The sequence below is a fragment of the Brachyistius frenatus genome, unplaced genomic scaffold (genome assembly GCF_029030835.1).
Source record: "Brachyistius frenatus isolate BFR_SWC_R1_liver_20210118 unplaced genomic scaffold, ASM2903083v1 Contig_67, whole genome shotgun sequence".
In the NCBI taxonomy this organism is placed as follows: Eukaryota; Metazoa; Chordata; class Actinopteri; family Embiotocidae; genus Brachyistius; species Brachyistius frenatus.
The window spans coordinates 1,048,643-1,075,076 of record NW_027210666.1 but is presented as its reverse complement, the minus strand read 5'-3'; the positions used below and the strand labels follow the sequence as shown (position 1 = coordinate 1,075,076).

General features: G+C 45.1%; 1 protein-coding gene across 7 annotated transcripts in view; it reads right to left on the bottom strand.

Annotated features, from left to right (window-relative positions):
• meis2a (Meis homeobox 2a) overlaps positions 1 to 26,434 on the bottom strand; it is an 81,658-nt gene that overhangs the window by 6,213 nt on the left and 49,011 nt on the right. For all 7 annotated transcript variants that reach the window (XM_069707179.1, XM_069707180.1, XM_069707174.1 and 4 more), the window contains exons 9-10: positions 19,250 to 19,326; positions 1,295 to 1,353 (exon numbers count right to left, since the gene is read on the bottom strand). In XM_069707179.1, the coding sequence (XP_069563280.1) occupies positions 1,295 to 1,353; positions 19,250 to 19,326 (136 nt within the window). The remainder of the gene's footprint in view (positions 1 to 1,294; positions 1,354 to 19,249; positions 19,327 to 26,434) is intronic.

The following is a 26,434-nucleotide window of genomic DNA, read 5'->3' as shown; positions in this document are numbered from 1 at the left end:
CCTGATTATCTGTCATGATACAGAGGACATAGTAGCAATCAATTTGCTCAGTTGTGTCTTGTTTTGGTTACTTGTAGACTTAATGAACTAATGCTCTTTGGAGACTGCAGAAAACAGTGCATTCTGGGACCGTAACAGTATTATCTTGGATAATCTATAATTCTTAAAGATTAGCGGGAGATATTAGTCATGCTGTTTGTAGAGATTGCTGATTGGCACGCATTGGATGCATGCTGTCAAATATTTCCACCCAGAAGCGCAGTAAGTGTGGAAAGAGTCGCCCACATTTGTAAGTGCATCTCAATCGTGGCTCATGTTTGTTTGAACAATCTCCACCCCAGCACATTGGGATCTTTAGAACACGGTGAGCCTGCTAATCAACAAAAACAGCTTTTCCCTCCCTGAGACAAATTACTCGGCTTCTTTTTGGTAAAGTCATAGTCAATGAAGCTTAGGGTGACTGAATCATTGCACAAGATCACAGTAGGGGTGTGTTTACTACTCACTTTGTGCTTTTTTTGTAATCTGAACACAATAGATATGGAAAATTAGGGTCGTATCAGTCAACAATATGAAGCTTTCCATAATTTGTCTGAAACAAATGCAAGTTTCTCACTGCATAGACGTTAAATCAAAACACAAGATCTGATTTAATCAAGGAATCGTATAAAAACTCCCTCTCCCTCCTAAGGGTCGTGTTCACGACTAAAAATTGATATTGTTGAAATGAAAATTTGATGAAGTAGTTGTGTCGAGGTCTTGATTTTTGAAATGTACTGAAAGGCTACTTAAGATCAAAATTCAGAAGAGTGAACCTTAAAGGAATTAAATACAAATCAAATCTTCCCCCTAAAACGCAAAAGAAAATACTAAAAACAAAACAGTAAAAAAGGAGATAACTCATAAATTGCTGCTAGCATTTCTGGCACTCCTCTAGTGTCCAATTAGCAATTCACAGAGAGAGTGCTAATATACCTCTCTCTCCACTTAGACTGGGAAATCTCCATTTAGAGTCAATCAGCAAACGGCCCGCACCACTGCTGAACTCATCTCATTGAGAAAATGGAAAAGGGAATGAATGGAGGAAGAGGAGCACAGATTTTGGGAGTAGGTGTAGGGTGGCCCACCAAATTCTTTTATTTAAATTTTTTTTTTTTTTTATTAAATCAGGACTCCAGGCATGATGTGTTTGCCAGTAGCGGATTTGGAAAGGGTGTCTTCATGCAGAGAAAAGAAGCAGTGTTTACTGTAGATCAGCTGGATTGCTCTGTTTTTTTGTTTTTGTTTTTTTTACCTGCTCGATTTGACTGGTCAATCATGGGTTGTACTATTCTTCTCCTGGCGTTAATAAACCTGGCAGAGAAAGAGAAAAAAAACAGAGGAGAAAAACAAATGTTAAATCACCCTGCATTCAGACACGAAGAGATTCATCACAAGCCACCACAAAGACAAAACACTTTTGCAAGACTTAATGGCAACATTAGCCACCGAGTCCTTGAGAGAGGCGCACACAACAAAACAGCAACAAACAAAAGGGCAATTGTGTGCTGACTTGGGAACCCAGTGAGGGATACTTTTAATGTTCCTTATGATCTATTCCCCCCTCTTTTAATAAAGCTTTTGATTACGTTTGGTTGCTATGGGCACCGGGGAGACATTCCTCAAGTATTAAGTGCAGCTTGGGCACAGAAGAACCCTCACCATGGCACATCCCTTTCTCCCGCTTTCTTTCTTTCTCAGTCACTCCTGCAGTCGGTTAAGACACGCAGCAACTTTACACATAGTGTACAGGATCCTGTCAACAGTTCCCTCTCCAAAATAGGACTTTTGCAGGGTTATTGTGGAGTGAAATTTCAAAGTAAGCTTGAAGTTAGCAAAATGCAGGATACAAATGGTTCCTTTCTTTGCAACCCCACTACTCCAACCCCCCACGTCTCCCCACTCTGGCTGCATTGTAGGGGGTTCTGCTCCCCTTCCAGCTGTCTAGAAATGAGGACCAGGCATGGGCCACTCCGTGCTTTCACAAGGTATTGTTATGTCAGTGAGCCCATCAATTAGGCTGTCTGAAGTTTTATCACCGCCACAGCAGCGAATAAGTGCAGCTCCACAAAGCCTCCCCAGCCAGCCTTGCTCCTGTGGCTTTTCCAGTGTAGAGCCGGAGGTCATCCGGAGGTGACTGCCAGCCAGGGGCAACCTTTTTAACTTCGAATGGGAGTGCCGTGGGCTGTGTCAAACGCAAGCTGGCCACTCAGGCCATGCAAGCCCTCCACCTTTCCCTCCTTCACCCCTCATTCTGGCTTTCTTTCATTCACTTTCATAAACTTGAAAACGTAGCGTGGACACAGCACTACAGGTACCACCATGTGGTTGATATTAAAGAGGGGTTTCAAATCACGTTGGAGCTGTCCAGCATTGAGTCCTTTACTGATTCCGAAAAAAAAAAAAAGGCCTCACCGCCCTCTCCTAACACACGGACCACGGCACCATCAATACGGCTAAAGAACAGGTCATTAGAAGGAAGGGAGAGCTGGAACCAATTTGGGCTCCTAATCCCCCATGAAGCCCTGATACCTGCCCTTACCTTCTCCAATGAACTTAAACGCCTGTAATCTGCCCGGCTCAAAGTGACATGGTTAAACGTACAAAATGCACGGTTGGGAAAAGAGAGACGTGGTGCTCATTTGCCAGGGGGCATCCAGAGTGCAGGTACGCAGGGGTGCTGCGGGCCCCTGAGAGAGAAAGATGAAACACATCCATATGAGAATAAGAGAGAACGAGAAGAGGAGGAAGGGAGGAGGTGGAGTGAATGAGAGTCAGATTGGAAATTATATGATTGTAACGCATGATTTGTGATTTAAGGGAGGAATGAGGATTAAGTTTTATTAACTGTGAAAGTATTTTTTGATGGAACAAAGGGGACAAAGCATCGTTCAATAGCTCTGCTGTCAGAAATGCCTGCAGTGCTTAAGAGAGGAAGATGGTTCGAGCATCAAAACCAGCTGAGCAAGTAAACAGTGAGACATTCCTGGCATCACACTCCCTCTTTAAGCACAGAGTACAAGACTCGCCAAAATATATGTCCTGCTTTCTTCCTCTCTAGACGCACCAAGGGGCTCAAAATCACAACCATGTGCATTCTTACCTATTCTGGGTCATAACCATAAACACATAATATTAGGAATGTTCTTCCCAGGTGCTAAAATTGACCATACGGTTTCCAGTGACTGCAGAGGAAGTACTCTACATACAGTATATGTTGTATATATTGTGTATGATCATGCAATCTTGAGATTTCTTCTTTTCTAAATTGTTATGTAAAAACAGTGTTTCTCAGGAAATGTATGACTATGTATACAAGAAAAAGTTTAGCAACCAGAGTGTTTACTCTCATTGAAATGGTGATTTTCAGTGTGGAAACGACTCATTGCTGTGTAGACAAACATATGGATATTCAAATATTTCCCTACAGGCTGCTTCGGAGATGGGCCTGCTTCTTGTCAGGATTCCCCATTGGCTAACTACCACCATAATCACACCACACAGTCACAAAGGCTCTGTGTTTTTGCACACTAAACAAGTTGCCACAGTAACCGGCAGGCGATGAGGTGCACTGGAGGGAGGGAGTGTGTGTGTGTGTGTGTGTGTGTGTGTGTGTGTGTGTGTGTGTGTGTGTGTGTGTGTGTGTGTGTGTGTGTGTGTGTGTGTGTGTGTGTGTGTGTGGGTGGGTGGGGACCAAAAAGGCCCCTCTCGTGGCCTTAGAGCACCTTTTATCAGTCTGAGTAAAGCCAATTGAGATTATCAGAGTCGGGGCTGATAACACTGTTTTCCCTCGACCCGTGAGCTGCTAATGGAGTGTGCTTAGAACAACACAACCAGGAATCCTCCGGAGATGAGGGCCAGTCAGCTCGGATGGACAGTCAGATGGATGGATTTGAGGACCCGAAGTCCCGAGAGACAAACAGAAGTTGACCACAGGGACTCGGAATTCTTAAACCACTCGCTAAAACATACGTGCGTGCAGTAAATCTACAAATCGACACGATGGACATGACCACAACCACCGCCAGTGTGTCCGTAGGCTAACCAGAACACAGGAGGCTCACAGGGGACACCAGCTAAAAAACCTCCAACCCAAAGCCCAAGTTTTATTATCTACATCTGGTGGTCTAGCTTATTATGGCCTGCCTCTGCTCAATGTTAGAGCACTGAAACACCAACACACACACACACACACACACACACACACACAGTACACAGAGTACCGCTCAGCATGGGAACTCCATGCTGTCTTCAAACAAATAATTAAAGGCAAGGTTAGGGGGTCGTGTGGAGGTCATTCTTCGGGATACAGCTCAGAATGTGTACAATAACCCCAGGAGAAAGCAGGCTGGTGAGGGGCAGACGTCCCACAGCCGTTTAATGCGAGCGACTGGTTTCCTCCAGCCAATAAGTCTTCAACACATTTTCAAGTCGCATATCAAAAACTGCACTTGCAGTGCTAAGTACGCTTTGGAGCATGCATGTGAATATGTATGCATGTGTCAGTCAATATGTGTGTATTGTGCATGTCAGCACATTCTTCACACATTACTGCCAACTGGCCCCGCGGTAGCACGTCCCGCTGACATGCCCTGAAATGGTGTGAGGGATGCAATGTGTGCAAACACATGTAACATGTGCAGAAACGACATGCATCGCCACTGGAAGACTGAGAACTCGGCTCCTTGATGATATAATGTTTAGTAGAGCCGTGAGTGTTGTGGCCGTGCAGGTCACAGAGGGAAATAACAGGCAGATATGAATGATGGAGCCAAGGCAGTGGGAGTCCACTTGACACAGAGTCTCCACTAGGCTGGATCAACACAGCATCCCTGGTTACTAATATCTGCTCTCTCAAGGGGGAGGTGGTTGGTGGGGGCTTCAGAGAGTGCCTCTTTAGGTGTTAAATACCCTGGCTAGCATACAGTGTTATGCTATAGCCAGTATGTATGTGCGTGTGGGGGTGCAAGGTGGTCAGACACAGAAAAAGAGACACAGATTTATTAGGGAACTTACATAATCCTATAACATACCATGTGGTTCTCTTTTATGAAGTGGAGTCCTTCAACTTTATGAGACTTTTCCTTTAATGCAGCAACTGCATTGTCATCATGAAAGAAAGGGTCTGATATGTTGACAAAAGGTTACTGCAAGTCTGAAGATGTAATCACAGCAAACCAGTCTGTCTGACTCAGTGCTCGTCTTTATTCTTCTTTTTTTTTTCTTCTTACTTCCTCATCTCAATCTGTCAGAAAGGCCTTGTTTCTGGTTAACTGACTTGCAGCCACACCTGGTAACTCGCTCCTGTTGTCAGCATTCCTTCCCTGAGAAATTGTCATGCCAAACCACCCTACCCTGGAGCACAGCCAAGAGACAGAGAGAGAGTGAGAGTACAGAGAGAGAGAGAGAGAGAGAGGGAAACGCCAAGGAGAGAGAGCCTCTCTTGCTTGGAGAGCCAATTGCTGTAGAGATCGGAAGCAACCCAGCCAATCAGGAGCGGGGTCACTCGTTTGACGAGTTTGTGATGAAAGAAAGAAACCGAGCCAGAGCCTGAGCGAGCCAGGAGGGAAACAGAGAAACACTAAACATGTCTTCTCCGAGAAACAAGCACCAGACTGCTCCCAATGTCGAGCTTGCAAAGAGAGGAGGTGGCTTTGAAATTGTGACACAGAAATCGTTGACAGTTTATTGCCTTCATGGCTGACCTGCACATGCCCATTTTGAAAGCTCATATGCCAGCGAGAAAAAAAAAAAAAGGGGGGGGGGGTTGCACATTTCCGTTTGTCAGTCAAATTCCCGTCTGTCTTTGTAGGAAGATTAGGTGCAACACAATCTGAACAAAAAAACGTGCTGAACTCAATCCGTGATCACTGCTTCCAAACATGACTGTCCTCTGGTTCCTATTAAAGCTCATTGCTTCCATACTTCCGCTTCAGACAGACATAAAGATTCCAAACCCCCAGCATACTGAGTCACAACTCGCTGGAATCAAAGGAGGAAGGCTTTAGTTTGATTCCCCCCCCCGCCCCCCCTGCAAGGAAAGACAGAAAAAGGAGTTAAAACACTGGATGTCCTTTGACCAGGAAGTGCATGCAAATTAACCTCACGAGGAGGGTGTGTTTAGTATAAGCAAACACTCATTATGGTCCGGTCAGACAGTGGGGCAGTCTGGGGCTACTGAACCTCCAACACTGATCTACTGTAGTGTCAACAACAGTGATTTAATCAGCTCACATGGTCCAGGCACGCCCCTGGTAACATAGTTTGCCACCTGACTGAACCCACTGTATCTGTAGATTTATCATAACGACAGAGCTTTTCACGGGGTCCACTCCTCCAGGATGGAGACAAAGAGATGTGGAAGGAATGGAGAAGTTTCCTCAAGCTCATTCCTAGCAGAGACAGTGTTTCCCCATTTTCCTTCCCTTTCTTTAAGTTAAAACATGAGTCAAGAGACATACGGCGGGCGAACATTACCTCACCCCCGTGTTTGATTTAGTGCAGATGTGAAGCGGAGCAAGGCGAGATCGTTTTTTAGGGATGTCAGAGAGGGCCCACGTTTGGGGCAGCCACTGTGTTTACATAGTTTTACCTCTGTCTATCTCTCCCTCTCTCCCTCTTTCTCTCATCCACCATGCCTCCATGCACCCCCCCTCACACACACTCTTTTGTCTGCCACTGAAAGGGGGACTGTTTCACCTCTCCTCCATGGACTTTCACTGACCTGTTTTTCTTTCCCTTTTTATTACTCCACTCATTGCCCATTTGTGGCATCCCCCCCTCAGCCCTATATGACTAACATTTGCATTGCTCTGTCAGTCTAGCTGCAGAAGCCATTTCTCTCTGAAACCCGCAGAGTACGAGTCATTAAGACTCCAGTGGAAAATCAGACAAAGAATTATATATTTGTGTTGCAAACTGACACGATTTAACGAGGAGCTAATTAAAATAAATCAATAGCACTGCGGCATGCTTGCTCTCTGTCTCCCTTCTCGCTCGGATTCTCTGTCAGCACCAAAGAGGTGGAATACTGCAGTGTGGAGTGCTAGTCATGGTTTAGCCTTAAAATCAGGCTTCAACTACCACCTATGCATTATGATGAACAGGTGTGAACTCACTCAGTCATCACACAAGAGCAAATATCTGATAAAAAAAATATGGAAAAATAATTCCTAAAATAACTCTCTCAACTACAACAGCAAGACAAACAACAAAAGAAACAAACATAGACATCTCTCCCACTATTTACCCTCCCATCTAACACCTTCTCCCCTCTTCCCCCTGTCCAGTGAGGGCATGTCACCTCTGGGCCTTGCAGTCCAGCAGCCTGACCCCTACAGGGCGGGCTGTGCGGCCCCAGCTGCTGACTGTCCGTCAAACACCTCCAGAGCAGCATTGGGCCAGGAAGACCACGCTTGTTGCCCCTTTGATCCGGCAAGCAGCAGCTGCTGCTCCACACAGCAGCACTTTGTTCCTCTGTCTCCTCACCACACTCTGTCCTACGGCATAAAAAACACTGAACCCAGTACAGAAGTGGAGGGAGAAAAAGGAGAAGAGGGGAAAATGTGGGGGTTAAGGGGGTGGGGGTTAAAAAAAAAAAAAAACTCAGCAACATCAACAAGGTCTGACAACGGCAGCGGGGTTTTTTCTTGGCCCCGACACAGCTCTCAGGCATCTCCTTCTTGACGCTTCAACCTCCCTTCCCTTTTAAGAGATATGATAGTTATTGTTCAAATCAGCCCGGGTGAATGGAATGGACTGAGGCCAAGCCTGCCCCAGGCGTCAACACACCTGTATGAAAGAGTCCTTATTGTAGCAACCCAGCATGGCTAACCTGCCCTACCTCCTCCACTTTCCTGATGTTTAGAGGGATGATGAAATCATCTTTTCTTTTCTCTTTCTCCCAGCCAGTCCCCTAATATTTGCCTAACCTCCTCCTCCTCAGAGGTGGCCACCACCCTGGATTGCCTCTTTATTACATTATTATTTGTGAGTATCACCACCAGACAGGGGGACTACAGAAAAGTTTATCCACAGCTCCCTTGTTAGTAAGACCTTCTTCTTTCTCTTACACCCCCTCCCTTAAGACGACACCTTATTACCGTGCATAGGTGCACAAAAGGTATTTTCTGCCTGCCCCGGAGCTGAGGGACCCAACAACCAACATACGTAGGTCAAAATTAGCCCCTGTCAAAGGCTCCAGCACATGGAGCATGACAGAGGCCATCAGCAACTGGAAGATATTGCTCATTCCCCATAAGCCAGCTTCTCACCTTATGGGTGGGTGAGGGCTTCCTGCTTTCATGCAGGGCCAGTGAGAAATAGAACAGAGACATACTGGCAGGCTGGCTCTCATACACAGAGGAGAAAGGGGGAGAAAAAAAAGAAAAAAAAAGAAAGAAAGAAAGAATCAAACACTATCATTACCCCAGCCTACCCATCAGCCCTCCTGAGATGAGTGGGTGCACTCACAAGATCACCCCAATTTCTGAGTTGTGAAGAGTGCCACCCATATTGCCCGGATTTGATCCCCCCCTCCCCCCCGCAATGCCACACCTGTTGGGCTCCTTTGTACAGGGAGGGCAGGTATAATCGCCGTTTCCATGCACTTCTCACTGCTATCATACAAATGTGTAGCTTCTCCAGCTTGTCTGTCTCTCTCCTGCATTATCTTTCTATTTCTATTTCTTTCACCCTCTCTTTGTCTCTTGGTCTATCGTCTTCTGCTCCCTTTCATTCTCGACCCTTTTTCCTCTCTCCGCCTGGTAATCGAGTGAGAGATTCCGTGACTCTGTGACTCCCCATTATTGTCAGATATCAAACAGGGCGGCTTTGTGGATTACCAGGGGAAGCTGATAATGACATGATAGAGGCGTGATATTTCAAACAAAATTGAGTGTCAATTGCCTGCATCGTCTCGGCAACACAAGTGTCTGCGTTGCAGCAGCCAGGCAGGAAATAAGGCCAATCTATTTCCTTTGCTTCATAACAAACGTCTTTCTCTTCTCCCTTCTTTTATAAGACTGTAATGGGTTCAGCACAAAAAGAAGAAGAGGGGGCCTGCCAAGAGCAACAGTTACATCCTTAGGCAACACACATACATGCTTGGGTACGATTATAAGCATGCATGTGCTGCACATGTACACACACTCCTGGATCTAGAAATGCATTAGCAGAAGTCAGAAAGCAGAGCCAATAGGAGATTGAAGAGAAGATGCCCCCATTTTTTTTTTTTTTTTAATTTTTTTTACCAACCCGCCCCCAAACGTATGTATACATGCACAAGCTTTCACTGCTTTTGCCAGTTTTTTTCTTCCTCATACTGGTGCTATTAAGCATGAATTCAGGGCAGTGAGATGCACAGCAGTGTGGGCAATTTAAAAGTGACACGTAAACCTGGCAGATTGACCGTTGAGATTCTTTAACGCATGGGTTAAGGTGCCACTGCACCTGGAGTCCTTAAGAACCAGACTCCTGGAGAGTACAGGACTCAGTGTGTGCGCGCGCGCGCGCGTGTGTGCGTATTTTGGAAAGAGATTCTCCCTCCCACTGGGATGTCATCATCTTCTCATCGTCGTGTCTCTGACGTGTGAGTGAGTGTTTCCATCGAGCACGTTTCCATGATGTGTCTGAGTGAGTGAGTTCACGTCTAGCACATATTAGTGACCACGAGAGTCATCGGTTAAATGTTGTCAGCTTGCCTCTGACTTCCCTTTTGAATAATTAATCAGAGTTTCAATTGCACATAATCGCTTTGACATACATACGCACCAACACACAGGCACACAAACACACACGCGCCGGCACGGTCAGAAGCAGAGTTTAGGGCTAAAAAGCCCAGCAGCAGGCGAGTGATATAAATAGCTGTTGTTTGTGGAGGGGGACTGCTGGCAGAAACAGCACTGACACTGTGGAGCAGACCACAGGGACTCTGATGTGCCTGGTGGCCTGAAGCGAGCCCTCTGCCTCTCAGATCAGCTCCACCACTGACTGTGTGCAGCTTTGACTGGCCTCCTTCATATGTGACAGCCTTAAACAAATACAACAAAGCCGCATTCAACACTGCAGAATATGGTCTTTGAATTGAAGTCTGTGAACTGTCATGAGTGATTCTTCCTATAAAGGGTCTTGTAACAACCCCATAATACAGAAGAGCCGATTCTTAAATATGTTTCATTTTGTTAAGATTAAAAAATGCAGATGAATTTTACATAAACATCTGCCATTGTTTTGGAGAAAAGAGGAACTTTTCATCAAATGACAAACATATTACTTTGAACTCTTGCTTTTTTCTTCACCTAATACCTTTGAGAAAGATGATGAAGTCTCTTATACAGTATAACAAGGAGATGATAAAGCAGATATATCAAGGGGGGGGGGGGTTACAGGCTTACACCCGCCACCCTTGCTCAGGAAAAAGGCATTCCTGCCCCCCTTCCATCCACCTCACATGCTCACAGAGACTCCCAATTGAAACATCATCATCAGTAATGGGAGGGATAAATATTCATAAGTCTGGGAATAGAGACACCCTATATTAGGGTAATAAACTCTGCATTGTTCTCCCCCCTCTTCCTTTCTTCTGCTCGTCCTCTGTATCTCCACATCTTGTTATGCATGTTATAGTGTGGGTTAATACCGGCTAATTCTTCCAGCTACCTCTGATAACTTCATCAAAGTCTGTGTGTGTGTGTGTGTGTGTGTGTGTGTTCACGTTTGCATGCAGAGAACGTGGTAGCAAGTGGCACCATTTATTCCTCACCTCTCCCAAATTGCAAATTACCGGGTTTGATATGTGCAAGAGTTTGGGCCCGGTTCCAATTAAGATTGGATTGTTTTTGCGGAGAGGCCCTATGACTCCCTCCCTCCTGCTCTGCCCTCCCCCTTTTTCTGCTTGGCACCAACTCCACTGATATCTCATCCATAACAGGCCTCAACTGGGGCAGAGCATGGCTTAAACCAACAAAGGACTATATTGATTTATAGGGTCTTCCATGATGCGCTTATTGGCCTGCACCTCAAAGCCACAGAGGGCATGGGGCCATGAATCACAGCTTCAGAAATTACACACACAACAGGTAAGAATAATACACTGCGGTGTTGTTAAAGATGTGATTACAACTCTCTCCCGTTTTCATATACCAAAAGACTCCCTGTCATTGTGTCTTAAAGGAGAGGGAGGGGTGGGGGGGTCGTTGGAGGTTATTTTGAATGTGACACTGCACAAACAAAGCAAAGACAGAAGAACATGCTTATTTACATGGGTATCGAAACGCAGGGATAGAGGGAATGTGAAGCGTGTAAGAAGGAGGTAAAGGGAGAGTAACAGAAAGGGGGAGAGAATGAGCATGCCCGGACAGAGAGAAAATACCTTGTGGAGGTTCACAGAGTTTAAAGAGCTCAGCCAAAGAAGGAGCTCCTGTCCTTCCTGGCTCCAACACACACATACAAACACACACATGCACACACACACACACACACGCACACGCACACACACACACATAGCCTCAAGGCCATTCTGTTACACCTGGTCACCTTTATCCCTTTAAGTCCTCCACACCCCACTCCTCCCCTCAAAACATGAATACACATACACAACATCCAGGCGCCCGATTCACCTCACCACCAACACACACATCGCAGCACCCTTTTGGCGAACACACAGCTCCTCTGGCTACCTCCCTCAGCAGATAAAACTAATTATTCCAAATCTACTCTGTCAGGTTGTCTGATCCTCTGAGGCCTCACTTTAATTCTCTGTCTCACTCTCTTGCCTCTGTCACTGCTGCTCTCCCAGTCATAAGCCACAAAAAGACCAAGAAGCTGTGCCAACTGACCTCAAGAGTGAAAACATAAACAGAGCGACTAGCCATAAAGACACATATAGCATCACAGCAGCTGGAGCCCATGACTTTCTTTGTGAAAACAGAGCACTCCAAACAACAGCCAAAACTCAAGTTAGACTTTTCTCAAAATGCGCGATTTCATCACGAATCAAATACTCTTAAAAAAATAAATAAAGGACTGATCAAGCCGAGTGCTCTATAACAGCTTTGAAAACTCACAAAAAAAATGCATGACATCATCTAGCATACAATCCAAAGGACTTATGCACCTATTCAGATGCTTAGTCCCTCTGTTGGCACTTGCCGTTGGCACTCGTGTTGGGTTTTAGAGCTAAATAACAGGCCAATATGCCAGGCTTTCCAACTGTACGCCCCTGAAAGCCTGTGGAGAAACCATTTGTCCCAATGAGCTGTACAGGAAAATGGAAGCTCATAAACAGAGACTTGACTGTATAGACTTTGCATTTTATCTTTCAGCAGTTTCCCCCTTTTATGAGCCGGGGACCTCTATAACAGGGGGAGGATGGGAAGGATGAGCAGGATGGGAGGATGGCGGGGGAGAGAGAGAGAGAGAGAGAGAGAGAGAGAGAGAGAGAGAGAGAGAGAGAGAGAGAGAGAGAGAGAGCAAGGATGACGGTGAGGATGTTAAGAAAGAAGATGATGGCAGACAGAGCAGAGGAATAAGAATGAGGTACAGGTTGGGAGAATGAGATAGAGGAGTGCCGGGGTCACAAATCTTGCTGCTATTCTAGTACGTGACATCTTCGCTCGTTTGCGGCTGCTCATTAACAAACAATACTGCTGTGAAATTGGTTTAATGACAAAGTAATAAAATTGCTATTCTGCTCACAGATGGCCTCAGGCGCAGGGAGATTCTAGCAGGCTTACTGTGGCTGCCCGTGTGCATTAAGCTGCTTGTTCATGAAAACAGCATCCTACACTTTCTTTCTCACTATCACTAACCTTTTATTTTTTTCTCATTTTAGGTTCTTTCTCTTCTTACAAATGAAATAAATTAACCCACTTCCCTCCCTTGTATTCTCCTTGAATTCCCCCTCTCCCACACTCTCACCCTCTTGCTCTCCCTCAGAGTCTCTCTCCTTGCTCTCTCTGGTGTATTCTCTTTCTCGTTCACTCCCGATCTCTCTCCAGTTCTCACCCCTAGTACAAAAATTACCATCTTAAAATAAAAAAAAAAGGCGGCTCGCCCACGCAAACGCGGCTTCATTTCAAACGCAGAGCCCTTGTTATTAAACGACCCACCAATAAAACCAAGCCGTTGAGGAATAAAAGAGCCAAAAGGAGCAGAGAAGTACAAAGACCTCCCTCCTCCCATCTCTCTCCATCTCTCTCTAATGCTTTCTCTGTAATGCCTCTTTCAGCTCGTTGCCTCTCTATCTTGCCTCGTCTGGCTTCACTCTCCTTGCATGCCGTCTTTGCTGGGAGAATTCCACAGGCTTGGAGAGTCTCGAGCTTGTAATGGGGAAAACAAGTAAAAAGGGCATTCATTTTTGTGCATGATTGCCCGACATTGCCAGTTTTATTAAAGCACCACCTGTTTTTGATAACTCTGTAGACTCACACAGAGGTGGGCACCGGGTTGCTCTGTAGCCTCGGTGGGTGTCCGTGCCATGCTATGACCCAATGTGCCCCCAGTGCCTGATAAAGTGGGAGTGGGCCCTGTTAATCACACCGAGCATTTTCAGCGGGGCTCATGTACTCACACGCAGCACATATACTGTGAGAGCGCACATAAACACAGTGACACACATTAGCACCAGCTGTTTAAGACTCCCATGGCTTATCCTGTGAGTAAAGCATGTGTCTAGATTGTGCCATGAACAGATATTTGGATGTGTAACAACTGCTGAACAAAATGAAAAACAAAATGAAACCTGCTACAACAGGGAGCCCTGTTCTATTCTATTCTGCCAATAATGAGAATATATTTTTTTCCAAATGTGCTTCCCCCCTCCAAAACAGATAAAATGGGATTATTATTACAGCATCAAGAAAGCAGCCAGATCAAATGAACTTAGCGGGTGGAGGGTGTTGGTAGGGGGGCTGGCACTTGGGATCTGACAACAGAGTCAATTCTGCTAATTAACTGCCAATTAGCGGTCCCTAAATGAGAGGGATCATGATGCCTGTGTTGGCAGCGCCCCGATAGTCTCTCTTTTTATTTAGGCACACATATACACTCATGCTTGCACACGCAGACACACCAGAGAGATACCGCGCACGCGCACGCGCACGCACACACACACACACACACACACACACACACACACACACACACACACACACACACACACACACAGCCACAGCCACAGCCACAACCTCTCCACACTCCAGCTGTATATTTAGAAAGCCAGGGGCATGAGATGGCCACTGCTGGGAGTCCCTGGTTGCAGCCAAAAAAAGGCATGACATTTCCATCTGGGTCAAAGTTAGACAGATAACCAGCAACTTCAGTCAACTAGCCCACCAATGTGGCAGATACAGTGAAGTAAGGACTAGGCAGGGATATAGAGCAGAGTACGGAGAGGGAAAAGGACCTCAAAAGCCTTTGCGTGAGATTCATGAGACTTAAATACTTATAAACAATTTGGAAAAAATACAGGCAGCGAGGCCGGTTTTATAACTTTATGTTACATTTGGAAAATATTAGTTATTATTTTGTATTTCATAATGGGCTCGTCTGCCAAACCCGAGAATCATAAAAAAAATCATAAAAGCCAGTGTTCCTAAGTGTCTCATTTGACTGAGAGAGGTGAGTTGGAAAGTACTTTTGTAAGTGGGGGAACAAATTAGACTTCTTTGTTCTCACATACTACAAACAAATGTGCTTTACGGTTCAAAATGTTGCACGTGAACCTGCAGTACAGCTTCAATGTATACCTCTGTTTTGTGATTTAAACTTATGAGAAATCTGGAAGGATCCGTGGAAGGAGAGGCAGAGAGGACAAGAGAGGATCTGAATGTGAATGGGATACCTGCTGTGAGGAGAGTAACGGAGCAGCCAGTTTAGAGCTATCAAAACTCACTTCATCTGCATGCTGAGCTACAGCAGGGTGCAATCTGGGGGGAAAAAAAAATTTGGATTCTAAGATGGGCTGTAATTGGAAAGGGATACGAGTGTAATTACTTGTGAAATATATATGTCTTTTTTAGCTCCTTTCAACGTCTCTATTTTAGTCTTAATTTACTTATTTGGCCTGTACTTACTGGCCATTACCGGACACAGGCAGGTCAATACCATTGGATATACTGTGGTTTTGATAGTTGTTCAGTCTCGGTGGAATTAAACATCTAAAGCTTAACATACACTAAATGTATATCGAGTGATATGACGACTGTTGCTAAAGCTGGAGTTTGTCCTCCTTTTGAGGATAGATTGTCAAAAAAACAAAAACAAAAAACAAAACAATCAGCGCACCATGCCCTGCCCTGAATGACCGCAGAAAAGTGAGCCTATTTCATCTCCTCAGTGGGCACAGGCTGCTTGGCGCCGTTGTCTGGCGGATATCCTTCCCTTATCATGTGACCTGTGCTCCGACAGGGGGCAAAGGTTGGCTGCGATCCGCCCCTGTGTCTTAATAACTCACTCATTGTATTCCTTTCTGCCGCTAATTAGAGCCTCTCCCCAGTGCGTGCGTGTGTGTGTGTGTGTGTGTGTGTGTGTGTGTGTGTGTGTGTGTGTGTGTGTGTGTGTGTGTGTGTGTGTGTGTGTGTGCTTGTAGTCCCCCTTGGGCTGTAGACAGGAGGCAGAGAAGTAAAAATAGAGTGTGGCTTAGTGCCCTCTTTATTGTTATTAGTGCTCCAGTGGCACAGCAGTCAGTCATCATAGATGCCAAGAACTGACATATTCGTTCTCTGGCTCGGTCTGCCTCTCTCCTCTCTCTCTGCCATGGAAATGACCAACTGGCTGCCTGCAAGATGAGGGAATAATGACGGGACGATTTCCTTCCTTTTTTTAGATGCCGTTTCTCTCAGTCATCTGTCATCGGCGTCATCTCCCAGGCCCATGTAATAACCCTGCGTGTGTGTGTGTGTGTAGTTATATGCATGTGTGTGTGTGTGTGTGTGTGTGTGTGTGTGTGTGTGTGTGTGTGTGTGTGTGTGTGTGTGTGTGTGTGTGTGTGTGTGTGTGTGTGTGTGTGTGTGTGTGTGTGTGTGTGAGCGCTGCCGCAGTGGTAAATAACGGCAGGGTAGTTGGTGTGTGTGTTTATGGCAGTGAGTGAGGGCATATCGTGCTGGGTCTGACGCTGAGACATGAAAGGATTCGGTCAGGCTCCATTTAGCCCAGACTGATAGCAGGACACCGGGAGCTGCTGAGACAGGCAAATATACAGCTAGATGCTGTAAACTATAAACGCTTCTGCAGAGCGCGGACCCCTGAGTCTGCCGTTTCACCTACTTCTCTGTCCCAGAATGCCGTGTGTGACATGACCCTTACCTTTTCCTGCAATCTTAAACAAATGCAATTACATGTCAGACCACTCCCCGATTCTGCTGGCATGACGCCTGTGGTCTCCAATGTAAGCAGAGCAAACAAGACGCCATACCAACTAATGGTCAACTAATGGCGCCCTGACACATTGTACACACGTGACAACTCTGTACACATTGAGAGGGTGTAATTTCCCATTAGCAATAATGTGCATAGCGTGCACACACGCACACTTTTGAACACAGAGGATACTATTAACAGGATAATCGAGTCCCCCTTCTCATCTGCTCCACACCAGTGCAACGAGATTGTGGACTTTAACCTCTTCCTTTTGCTCTCTATTAACATCAGACAGCTAATGGGGTGTGGGCTACAAACAGGTGAAGCTGTTAGCTAATGATATAGACTACATACACAACCAGCTGGAGTGTGTGGTACTGAGACTAAAAGATTTCAAACCAGCTGGGTTCTCTGTGTGTACAGGTGAGTTGCAGGTAAACGTAAAAAAGGGAGGTGTCACTTGGAAGGGTTATGGCTCTGGGAGGTTTGATGGGGCAAAGAGGGGAGAGAGAGAGAGCGAGATGCACTGTCTATTGACTAACACACAGAGCACCGTTGTGCCCTCGCCGGGCTGCGATTGTGCCGGCGGACAAAGCCCTGATTCAGCACATCCTTTCCCCGAGGGAGAGCTCTGGAAACCGAAGACGGCGGCCGTCCCCTCCCTCCCCCCGGCCCCCACTCATCCTTGGCTTCTGTCTCTCCCCTCGGTCTGTCTCTATCTCTCTCTCTCTCTTTGGCCAGTAACATGGCAGAGACCATGCATCAAAGGGAACTACAGAACAATGCAAGGGGCCAGCCAGGAATTTGAAGTGTGTGTTTTTTTTTTGTTTTTTTTTAATAAGGAATTTCATACAGGAGAGTTCTGTCATATCCAGACCGGATCATCTCAGTGGCCCAATGGAACCAGAAATCAAAGAGAAAAAGCAAACAGAGAGACATTTAACTGCAACTCAGAGTCTAAAACTTCAGCATCCTCTCTCCTTCTCATCTTGCCCTCACTGCAGCTGAGCCAATAACATTACAGCATCCTCCGGGCGTGTGGACAACACTCAGAAACATACCACAGATAGAATAGCACAGCATAACCTCCTCAATGACTCTATTTGTGAAAATTGATTCCCGGTGTGTTTTTGTTGACACGGCTGGTGTAACATTGATACACAGCTCCATGACCATCTATGTTTATATGCGCGTGTGTGTGTGTGTGTGTGTGTGTGTGTGTGTGTGTGTGTGTGTGTGTGTGTGTGTGTGTGTGTGTGTGTGTGTGTGTGTGTGTGTGTGTGTGTGTGTGTGTGTGTGTGTGTGTGTGTGGACAGCGGATGTTACACTGTGCAAGATTCTTTCAGACCAAATGGATGTGAGGCATTTCGGTGCTGGGCTTAGATTTCATGGCCAATGAGAAGACAGGGACTGTCCCTATATCTATCTCTGTCTCTGTCTATTTCTCTCTCCTCCCAGGTTAGCAGAGTATTTCTGCATTAATCACCATGACACAGGCAAGGCAACTCAATTTTCTGCTCCTGTAGGTAAGGTGCATGGCGTCCCGAAACGGTGGCACGAGGCATGAAACAGGCAAGCGGGGGCTAATCTTTGGTTACTAGTGTAATTGAAATGCTATCCACACTGTAGGGTGCATTAAAGTCTGATAACAGCGGTTCCTGTGGCCAATTTAAGTAGCTTGACTTCCCCTGGCTGGAAGGGAATAAAGCAAAGGGTGTGAGAGAGAGAGAGAGAGAGAGAGAGAGAGAGAGAGAGAGAGAGTATGTCAGGTTGGAGGGGGGAGGACGAGGGAGGGGGCTGATAGATAAGGCCGACAAACCAGGCTAATTCTCCAGGCATGTTTCTCATTGTGATCCAGGAAAAATGAGAAAAAAATGAATCACAGAACCAAAAAATCAATTGACCCTCGGGTGGCTTGTCAGGCTGCGAGTCTGATAAACCTAAAAGCTTCGTTAATGTCGGCCTGCCTGTACCCAACAGATAGAGCACTTTGTAAATGAACCTGCTTTGATAAATATATTAAGGAAAGCTGTGAATAAAAGGCACAGACTTGTCATTTGTAAATAGAACCCCCGCTACATGGAATTAGAATGATAAAATGGGGTTCCATATAATTAAGTTTGTGTAAGACCTGAAATCCGTGCAAATACCTTCCCGGAATTTTGAAAGGAAGCTGTCAGTTCAATTAATCTGAACATCACCCTGAGAATGTACTGAACAAAATTAAGCCGCAGATAAAACCTGGGCTAGTATTTTGATAAGTAATTCCTGTATCATTTCTTTGCTTCTGTGATCATTTTATTTAATCCACCACCCCCAGTTATGTGCTAAGCCATCTACAAAGGCCCTGCTGGCCAGGCCACCAAAACCTTAATCCACCATATAGCTTGTGTAAAAACGGGGAGGGGGTGGAAGGCAGTTTTGCCTTTTTGTGGGGGCACCAGTGGCGGTGCTAGGTATGGTTTTTTTGGATGGAGGGGTGGGACGGGTGTGGGGGGCTGTAGGGGTAGCTTATGATCTCTGCCTGTCTTCCTTAAATATATCCCACTGAATTCATGTGCATCAAACCACAAAGGCCACTGACTTAACCGCAGAACACTTTACCGATAACACCGGAACATCCTGGTAGCTTATATATAATAATGTTACAAAGGTTGTCTGTGTGTATATGTCTGAGCGTGCACCTCCGTGTGTGTCTGTGTGCGATGGGGAGGGATGTACATAAACGGTTTTCACACTTTAGGAGTATTAGCCATCTTGGCTGGTGGGGAGAGGGAGGCGAAGGCTTTTGAAAATAAAAGGCAGAGCGATGCTGGTGGTGTAGATAGGATGAGCGGAAATCTTGACTCACCAGTTGTTTACTTGTAAGATGGTGAGGCCTGTGTCTTGGGCTAGCTGCTTCTTCTGCTCTTCAGAAGGGTATGGGTGCTGTGGGAGAGAGAGAGAGAGAAACAGACACGCATATGAGTCTCCTTAACGTACAGATTAACATAAATATTCACGCATATAAGTGCTCATAAAGAGAAGCGCTGGAAATATGCACATATGCTCTGAGTTAAATTCCCGGCTGCTGCCTATTACTGTATGTATTCAATATGTTGTTGTGTTTTGTTGCATTGTGTAACCCAAGACTGCACCTTATGACCTCCACCCAACCCCGATCCTCCCTTGCACAGTATAGACATTCACAGCATACACATGTCCCCCCCCCCCACACTACAAGGAAGCCTACGTGCGCGCACACACAAACACACACACAATTCAGTTCTGAACCTGTCAGAGCTGGCCAAACAGGTTTGTCAAAACTGTCAACTGTGATAACCCCCTTCCCTATCCACACCCCGCCTACACATAAACAACATATAGTGTACTGACTAATCATGTGCACCACACACACTTATAAACGCACAAACACATACTTTAACAAACAAGACTTTCCAGTAGGCCTAACACAGACACTGTACTGTCTGAGGATCCTTTTATAATACCAGGCAATAGAATGAGTGGGTGCAGATTTGCAGGGAATACATTTATCTTTCCTTGAATGTCTGACATGTATCCTGGTGGTGGCTCTTTCATAGAGAGCAGCTGAATAAGGACGAACGCTAAAAGAAGAGAATGCTGTGAAATCTCCTCCACAGCTTTGCCAAGATTTTTACCTGAAAATGTAATTCTCCAACAAGGGCTGCAATGATACTATTTGTGTCAGGTCCAATCTAGAGAACATTGGCTGATATAAATGGCAGACCTTGGGCTGCCTTGCTCCCCCTGGGCCTGCTATGAAGCATGACAAAACAACAGTGATCGCTGGTGACAGATGTCTTTAAGGGCCAGATTAGGAGTCCGGGCGCACGCAAACGAAACAAATGAGACACTATGTGTTTCATTCAGCCGCTGTAAACAGAGAGCATGCATGCACACAGAGCTACACATACCCATGCACATAAGCATGTGCAAAGACAAATGCACACACACACATTCATATATTCATAGACATGACACCTGCAAATCAAAACACAAAACAAATCCTTTCTAAAGGTGACGTTTAAATCCTCCTCTATTTTCAGGTGCTTTCAAGACCATTAACACACATTTTACCCTTCAAGGCAAATACCTTCAGACTTCAAAACTTGAACCTGGTCGGTTCAGCTCCTTTTACTTCTCCCTACTCATTCAAAAAGCAAATTTCGTTGCTGGTAATGTATGCCTGGCTCACGTTAATTGAATTCAATTTTAACTTGAAATGATAACAGTTGCTCAAGAAGCATGTTCTCATTTACTGCTGAAATAATTGATGTAAGTGAGAATTCATATCAGCCGAGGGGAGGATTTCTCCTTTCAGGTAGCCCTGCCTGTTTAGATGGGCCCTGTTTTAATTAAAGGAGAGATGAAAAAATGGTTCGAGGAATGTGCACAATTAATAACAAACAAGGCTAAGATTGGACAAATAATGAGTCCCGGCTGCAGAGAGGGATTAATCTGATTTGTACTTGTGTATGCAGTCCCTTTTAATATGCTAAAATCATTAACAAAGGAAAGATGATAATGCTTGCATAGAAATACATTTTTGGATTGCCGGGTGCTGACATTTCCTTGGCTAACGGAGACTGAGCTACTGTGTGTGTGTGTGTGTGTGTGTGTGTGTGTGTGTGTGTGTGTGTGTGTGTGTGTGTGTGTGTGTGTGTGTGTGTGTGTGTGTGTGTGTGTGTGTGTGTGTGCGCGTGCGCGCGTGCGTACGCACATATGAATGTGTGTGGAAACATGCTCACGAGAAAGCACAGTGTGCACAGTGTCCAAAGAAATTATATACATATCTGCATCCCCATGTGCATGTGAAAAAGTGTTTGCCCCCTTCCTGATTTCTTTGCATGTTTGTCACACTTAAATGTTTCAGATCATCAAACAAATTTAAATATTAGCCAATGAGTCTTTTACAGCGCTGTGGAGGAATTTTGGCCCACTCATCTTTACAGAGTTGTTGTAATTCAGCCACATTGGAGGGTTTTCGAGCACGAACCGCCTTTTTAAGGTCATGCCACAGCATCTCAATAGGATTCAGGTCAGGACTTTGACTAGGCCACTCCAAAGTCTTAATTTTGTTTTTCTTCAGCCATTCAGAGGTGGACTTGCTGGTGTGTTTTGGATCATTGTCCTGCTGCAGAACCCAAGTTCGCTTCAGCTCGAGGTCACGAACAGATGGCCGGACATTCTCCTTCAGGATTTTTTTGGTAGACAGTAGAATTCATGGTTCCATTTATCACAGCAAGTCTTCCAGGTCCTGAAGCAGCAAAACAGCCCCAGACCATCACACTACCGCCACCATATTTTACTGTTGGTGTGATGTTCTTTTCTGAAATGCGGTGTTACTTTTACGCCAGATGTAATGGGACACACACCTTCCAAAAAGTTCAACTTTTGTCTCGTCAGTCCACAGAGTATTTTCCCAAAAGTCTTGGGGATCATCAAGATGTTTTCTGGCAAAAATGAGACGAGCCTTAAATGTTCCTTTTGCTCAGCGGTGGTTTTCGTCTTGGAACTCTGCCATGCAGGCCATTTTTGCCGAGTCTCTTTTCTTATGGTGGAGTCATGAACACTGACCATCACTGAGGCAAGTGAGGCCTGCAGTTCTTTGGATGTTGTTGTGGGGTCTTTTGTGACCTCTTGGATGAGTCGTCGCTGCGCTCTTGGGGTAATTTTGGTCGACCGGCCACTCCTGGGAAGGTTCACCACTGTTCCATGTTTTCGCCATTTGTGGATCATGGCTCTCACTGTGGTTCGCTGGAGTCCCAAAGCTTTAGAAATGGCTTTATAACCTTTTCCAGACAAAAAGATCTCAATTACTTTCTTTCTCATTTGTTCCTGAATTTCTTTGGATCTCGGCATGATGTCTAGCTTTTGAGGATCTTTTGGTCCACTTCACTTTGTCAGGCAGGTCCTATTTAAGTGATTTCTTGATTGAGAACAGGTGTGGCAGTAATCAGGCCTGGGTGTGGCTAGAGAAATTGAACTGTGGTGTGATAAACCACAGTTATGTTTTAACAGGAGGGGGCAAACACTTTTTCACACAGGGCCATGTGGGTTTGGATTTTTTTTCTCCCTTCATAATAAAAACCTTCATTTAAAAACTGCATTTTGTGTTTACTTGTGTTATCTTTGACTAATATTTAAATTTGTTTGATGATCTGAAACATTTAAGTGTGACAGACATGCAAAAAAAAAATGGAAATCAGGAAGGGGGCAAACACTTTTTCACACCACTGTATCTGTGCTGTGGACAACAACATTTAATAAGAGTGCAACCTCTTCCTCCCTCCCTCCCGCCTTACACTCCTCGGCTTCCTTTGTGTCTTCGCATTACCTCGGTCACCATCAAAACCCGCTTGCAAATATAAGAGATCACACACTCCCTCCTACTCTTTTTGTATGTACACATACTGCACAACACATGCACAGAAACATACACAAGCGGAGACTTGGCTAAAGATGATGTGGTATGGAAGTGTGGGGATAGGAGCAGCCTAGATTGGAAATGGGAGTGGGTCATTTACATTGTATTAAGGCTTCCTCAGCCTCTCAGGCCCAGACCCGCTCATCAATCGCCTACTGTCAGCCAGAGCGCGCTCGAGCCTGGTGATAAATACGCCGGCCAGCGGCGCAGCTCGTCCAGCAGCCACCGTGTAATGAATGGTTTGAACAAACAAGAAAGATGTCTCATCAAGGAGAGTGGGGACGTTAAAGCCCCCCTCACACACAAAACCCCTGAGTAAGGAGATTTACTCTGACCACATAGACACGACACTAAAAAAAAAATAAAAAAAAATCCTATTTTGTTGAGCTCGTACCTCTTCCAGCCCTTGCTTATTCCACCACTCCTTGCCTCCTTGTTTCAGATGGTCACCCCACTGCAACCTCAAGACTTGCATGCATTTGTACATAAAGTATGCACAGCCAAGCATGTACACTGGAGGAATATTTACAAACACACGCATACATACATGCATGTATATCACCTTTCCTCATACTCAACTTTCTCTCTTGCCTTTCTTGCTGACCCTCCCTCCCTCCCCACACAAAACTGCAGGCCACCCAGACTTGACGTTGTGGCAGCTTTCCCTAAAGCATGGCACTCTGAAATCTCAGCTGCAGAAAATGGTGTGGTAGCAATAGTGACACACACACACACACACACACACACACACACACACACACACACACACACACACACACACACACACACACACACACACACACACACACATATGAGAAGCAAGCCGACATGGTGGGCCTGGTGGTTACAAGGCTGCAGCAGCCGTGAAATTGGAGAATGGCCTTTTAGACCTCTGAGTAACCTCTCAATGTTAATTGACACGGTTTAAATAAAAATGTATATGTTTGTAAATCACACAATGAGCACAAAAAAATTTGATATGAAAAGAGGAAAGTTGGAATGAATTGGTTAATTTTTTTTTAATTTTTTTTTTTTACGACTGAGTTGGTTTCCTCTTGAAGATGTCCTTCTCTACCCTCAGGAGACAGGAGGACATGGTTATTTAATGGATGAAACACAAACACAGCACGAGATCAAAGATGGTATTGATAATCTCCCCACTAGCTTTGGATCCAGTCAATATGTTCAGTTACAAACACCAAGGCCAATATCCTTAAAAGAGGATTGACCGCAAAACGTAAAACAGTCTATAAATAATTAGAGCCAGAAATGAGCAGTTTCAATTTGTAGTCCGGGCAGCACCAGTCTCCGATCGAAACAACTCCGTTAATTATGCTGAAACCTGTAAATGGCACAAGGGCGCACTATCCTGATGCACACATGTTGTCCGATTACTACAATCTGACCTAGAAAAAGCTCAGCCAAACATCAACACAAACACAGGCGCGTACGCAGGTGGATCACACGCTGCCATTTATTGGAAATCGAGCTGTGTGTGCATGTGTGGATGTGTGAGCGACTGCTGGCTAAATTACAGGGTTTGATGTGCTCTGTGCTCTCTGATAGTGCTGGATGTAATGGCCCCTGTGGTTGCTGAGCATTACAAGCTGATGTAGCTCTATCATCTGCTGTGTACGGTCCTTAAACCCCCCCTGAGCCCAGCTTGGCATTTCACCTTATACAATAACCACATCTACTGCTGGACCACTCTCACTTCACACCACACCTTTTGCCCGCTCATATCTACTCATTCAACATCCAGTTGGCTATAAATCACTCTCGTACTCCCCTGACACCTATTGGCAGCCTTCATCAAATCCCACAGCCTGATCATTATCGTGGCTGTTCCATGCAACCCCCACCACTTTTCCCACTCTGCCGCTTCCCCCTCCACCCACTGAACCTGCAGCCCCCTTTGCCCGAGCTGCCGGTGGACCCCATTGATGAATTACATCATCAGTCTGTGACATGAGTTATAGAGCTGGGTCACAAGGTTGCAGTGGCTTGCAAACCTATTCCATGCTAATGACTCACAGGAAATCACAGGCCATTGGCTGTTTACCCCCACTGCCATTGCAACACCGCGGATTTGCTCAGGACGACTTTCGTGATTTCGCCCTCATTAAATTGTCGCTTGACATAATCTGCCTCAATATTTTTCATTCAATTCAACAATTCTATAACTTTTGTGATAGTAACACTTGTATGTGCTGGCAGCATTGATGGGCTTTCTTTGGACTTTTTGTGTCTAATTTTCCACAAATATTGAATCCCACTATTTCCGTTCATATATGCCTTCCACACGTTGATTGGAATCATATTTGTTTTTAATCAAAGTGACTGGAGGAGAATAATAATATTCACTGTCAGAAATAAATGCAATCAAATATAGGAATGACATTTTAATATGGATTCCACATTGAGGTGGGGTAAGATTGGCACATTTTAAATATCAAGTTGCCGCTGTTAATAACGCTACAATTGACTTCTTTGACAAATGACAATGAGATTGAATGCATATCGGCATTACTGAGAGATCAAACAGATATGACAAATAAATCCAGCAGGAGTTTGTGAATCCATCAGGAGTGTTTATTATGCACAGACCATTCCTAATAGTTGGCTTTTCAGCTGCAGGTTTCTGACAGATTTTGGGGATTTAAATTGAAGAATACAGTTAATTACTTCCATCTGTGAACATCAAATAGACTGACACTTGACAATTACAAAAAGAAGAGCTTCATATTTCTGACAATGACAGAATTGATTTTACAAATTCGTCAAAATAAACTGCAGAAGTTATTTGTATCAAAATATAGTAATGGTGAGTTGAATTTAGTAATTAGTGAATAATCCAGTTTTGTAATTTGAAAGATACATTTTATTTATTTAATAGATTATGAACTAATATTTGTTTTTTAACTCAGTAAGTATAGTAATTTAACTGACTTTCCTCTACTATCTTAACATCTATCTCCATGTTTATCTCAATGTTAAACTTTATCTTCATTGCTTTCTGTTTCTCCCCCCTCTTTGTGTGATTTTGGGTGGGTGGAGGTGGGAGGTAGTTGTGGGTTATTTGGGTGTTTGTTTTATTTCACTGGGGACCACACTGCTTCCTGACAACAGTCTGAAAACCGGCAAGAATGCCACATGACTCAACCCGGCTGCTCTCCCTTTCCTTCTCTCTCTCTCTCTCTCTCACACACACACACACACACACACACACACACACACACACACACACACACACACACACACACACACACACACACACACACACACACACACACACACACACACACACACACACACACACACACACACCTTATAAACAGCACTCACATGATGCCAAACAACAAACCACACGCACTGCATGCCAACCTCTGATAACAGCAAATGAAAGTACACCCATATCTACACCTCATATGATCTGCATTCAGAACATACCACTACACTTCTGTCTCCCTCACTCCTAACTCCAAAGCTTCCACACTAAGTATGAGGGCTCACAGTGGACTGGCTTCTGACTGGCTGGCTGGTTGGCAGTGCCTCAGTACTACTACTGCTGTTGCTGCCACGGCCCCC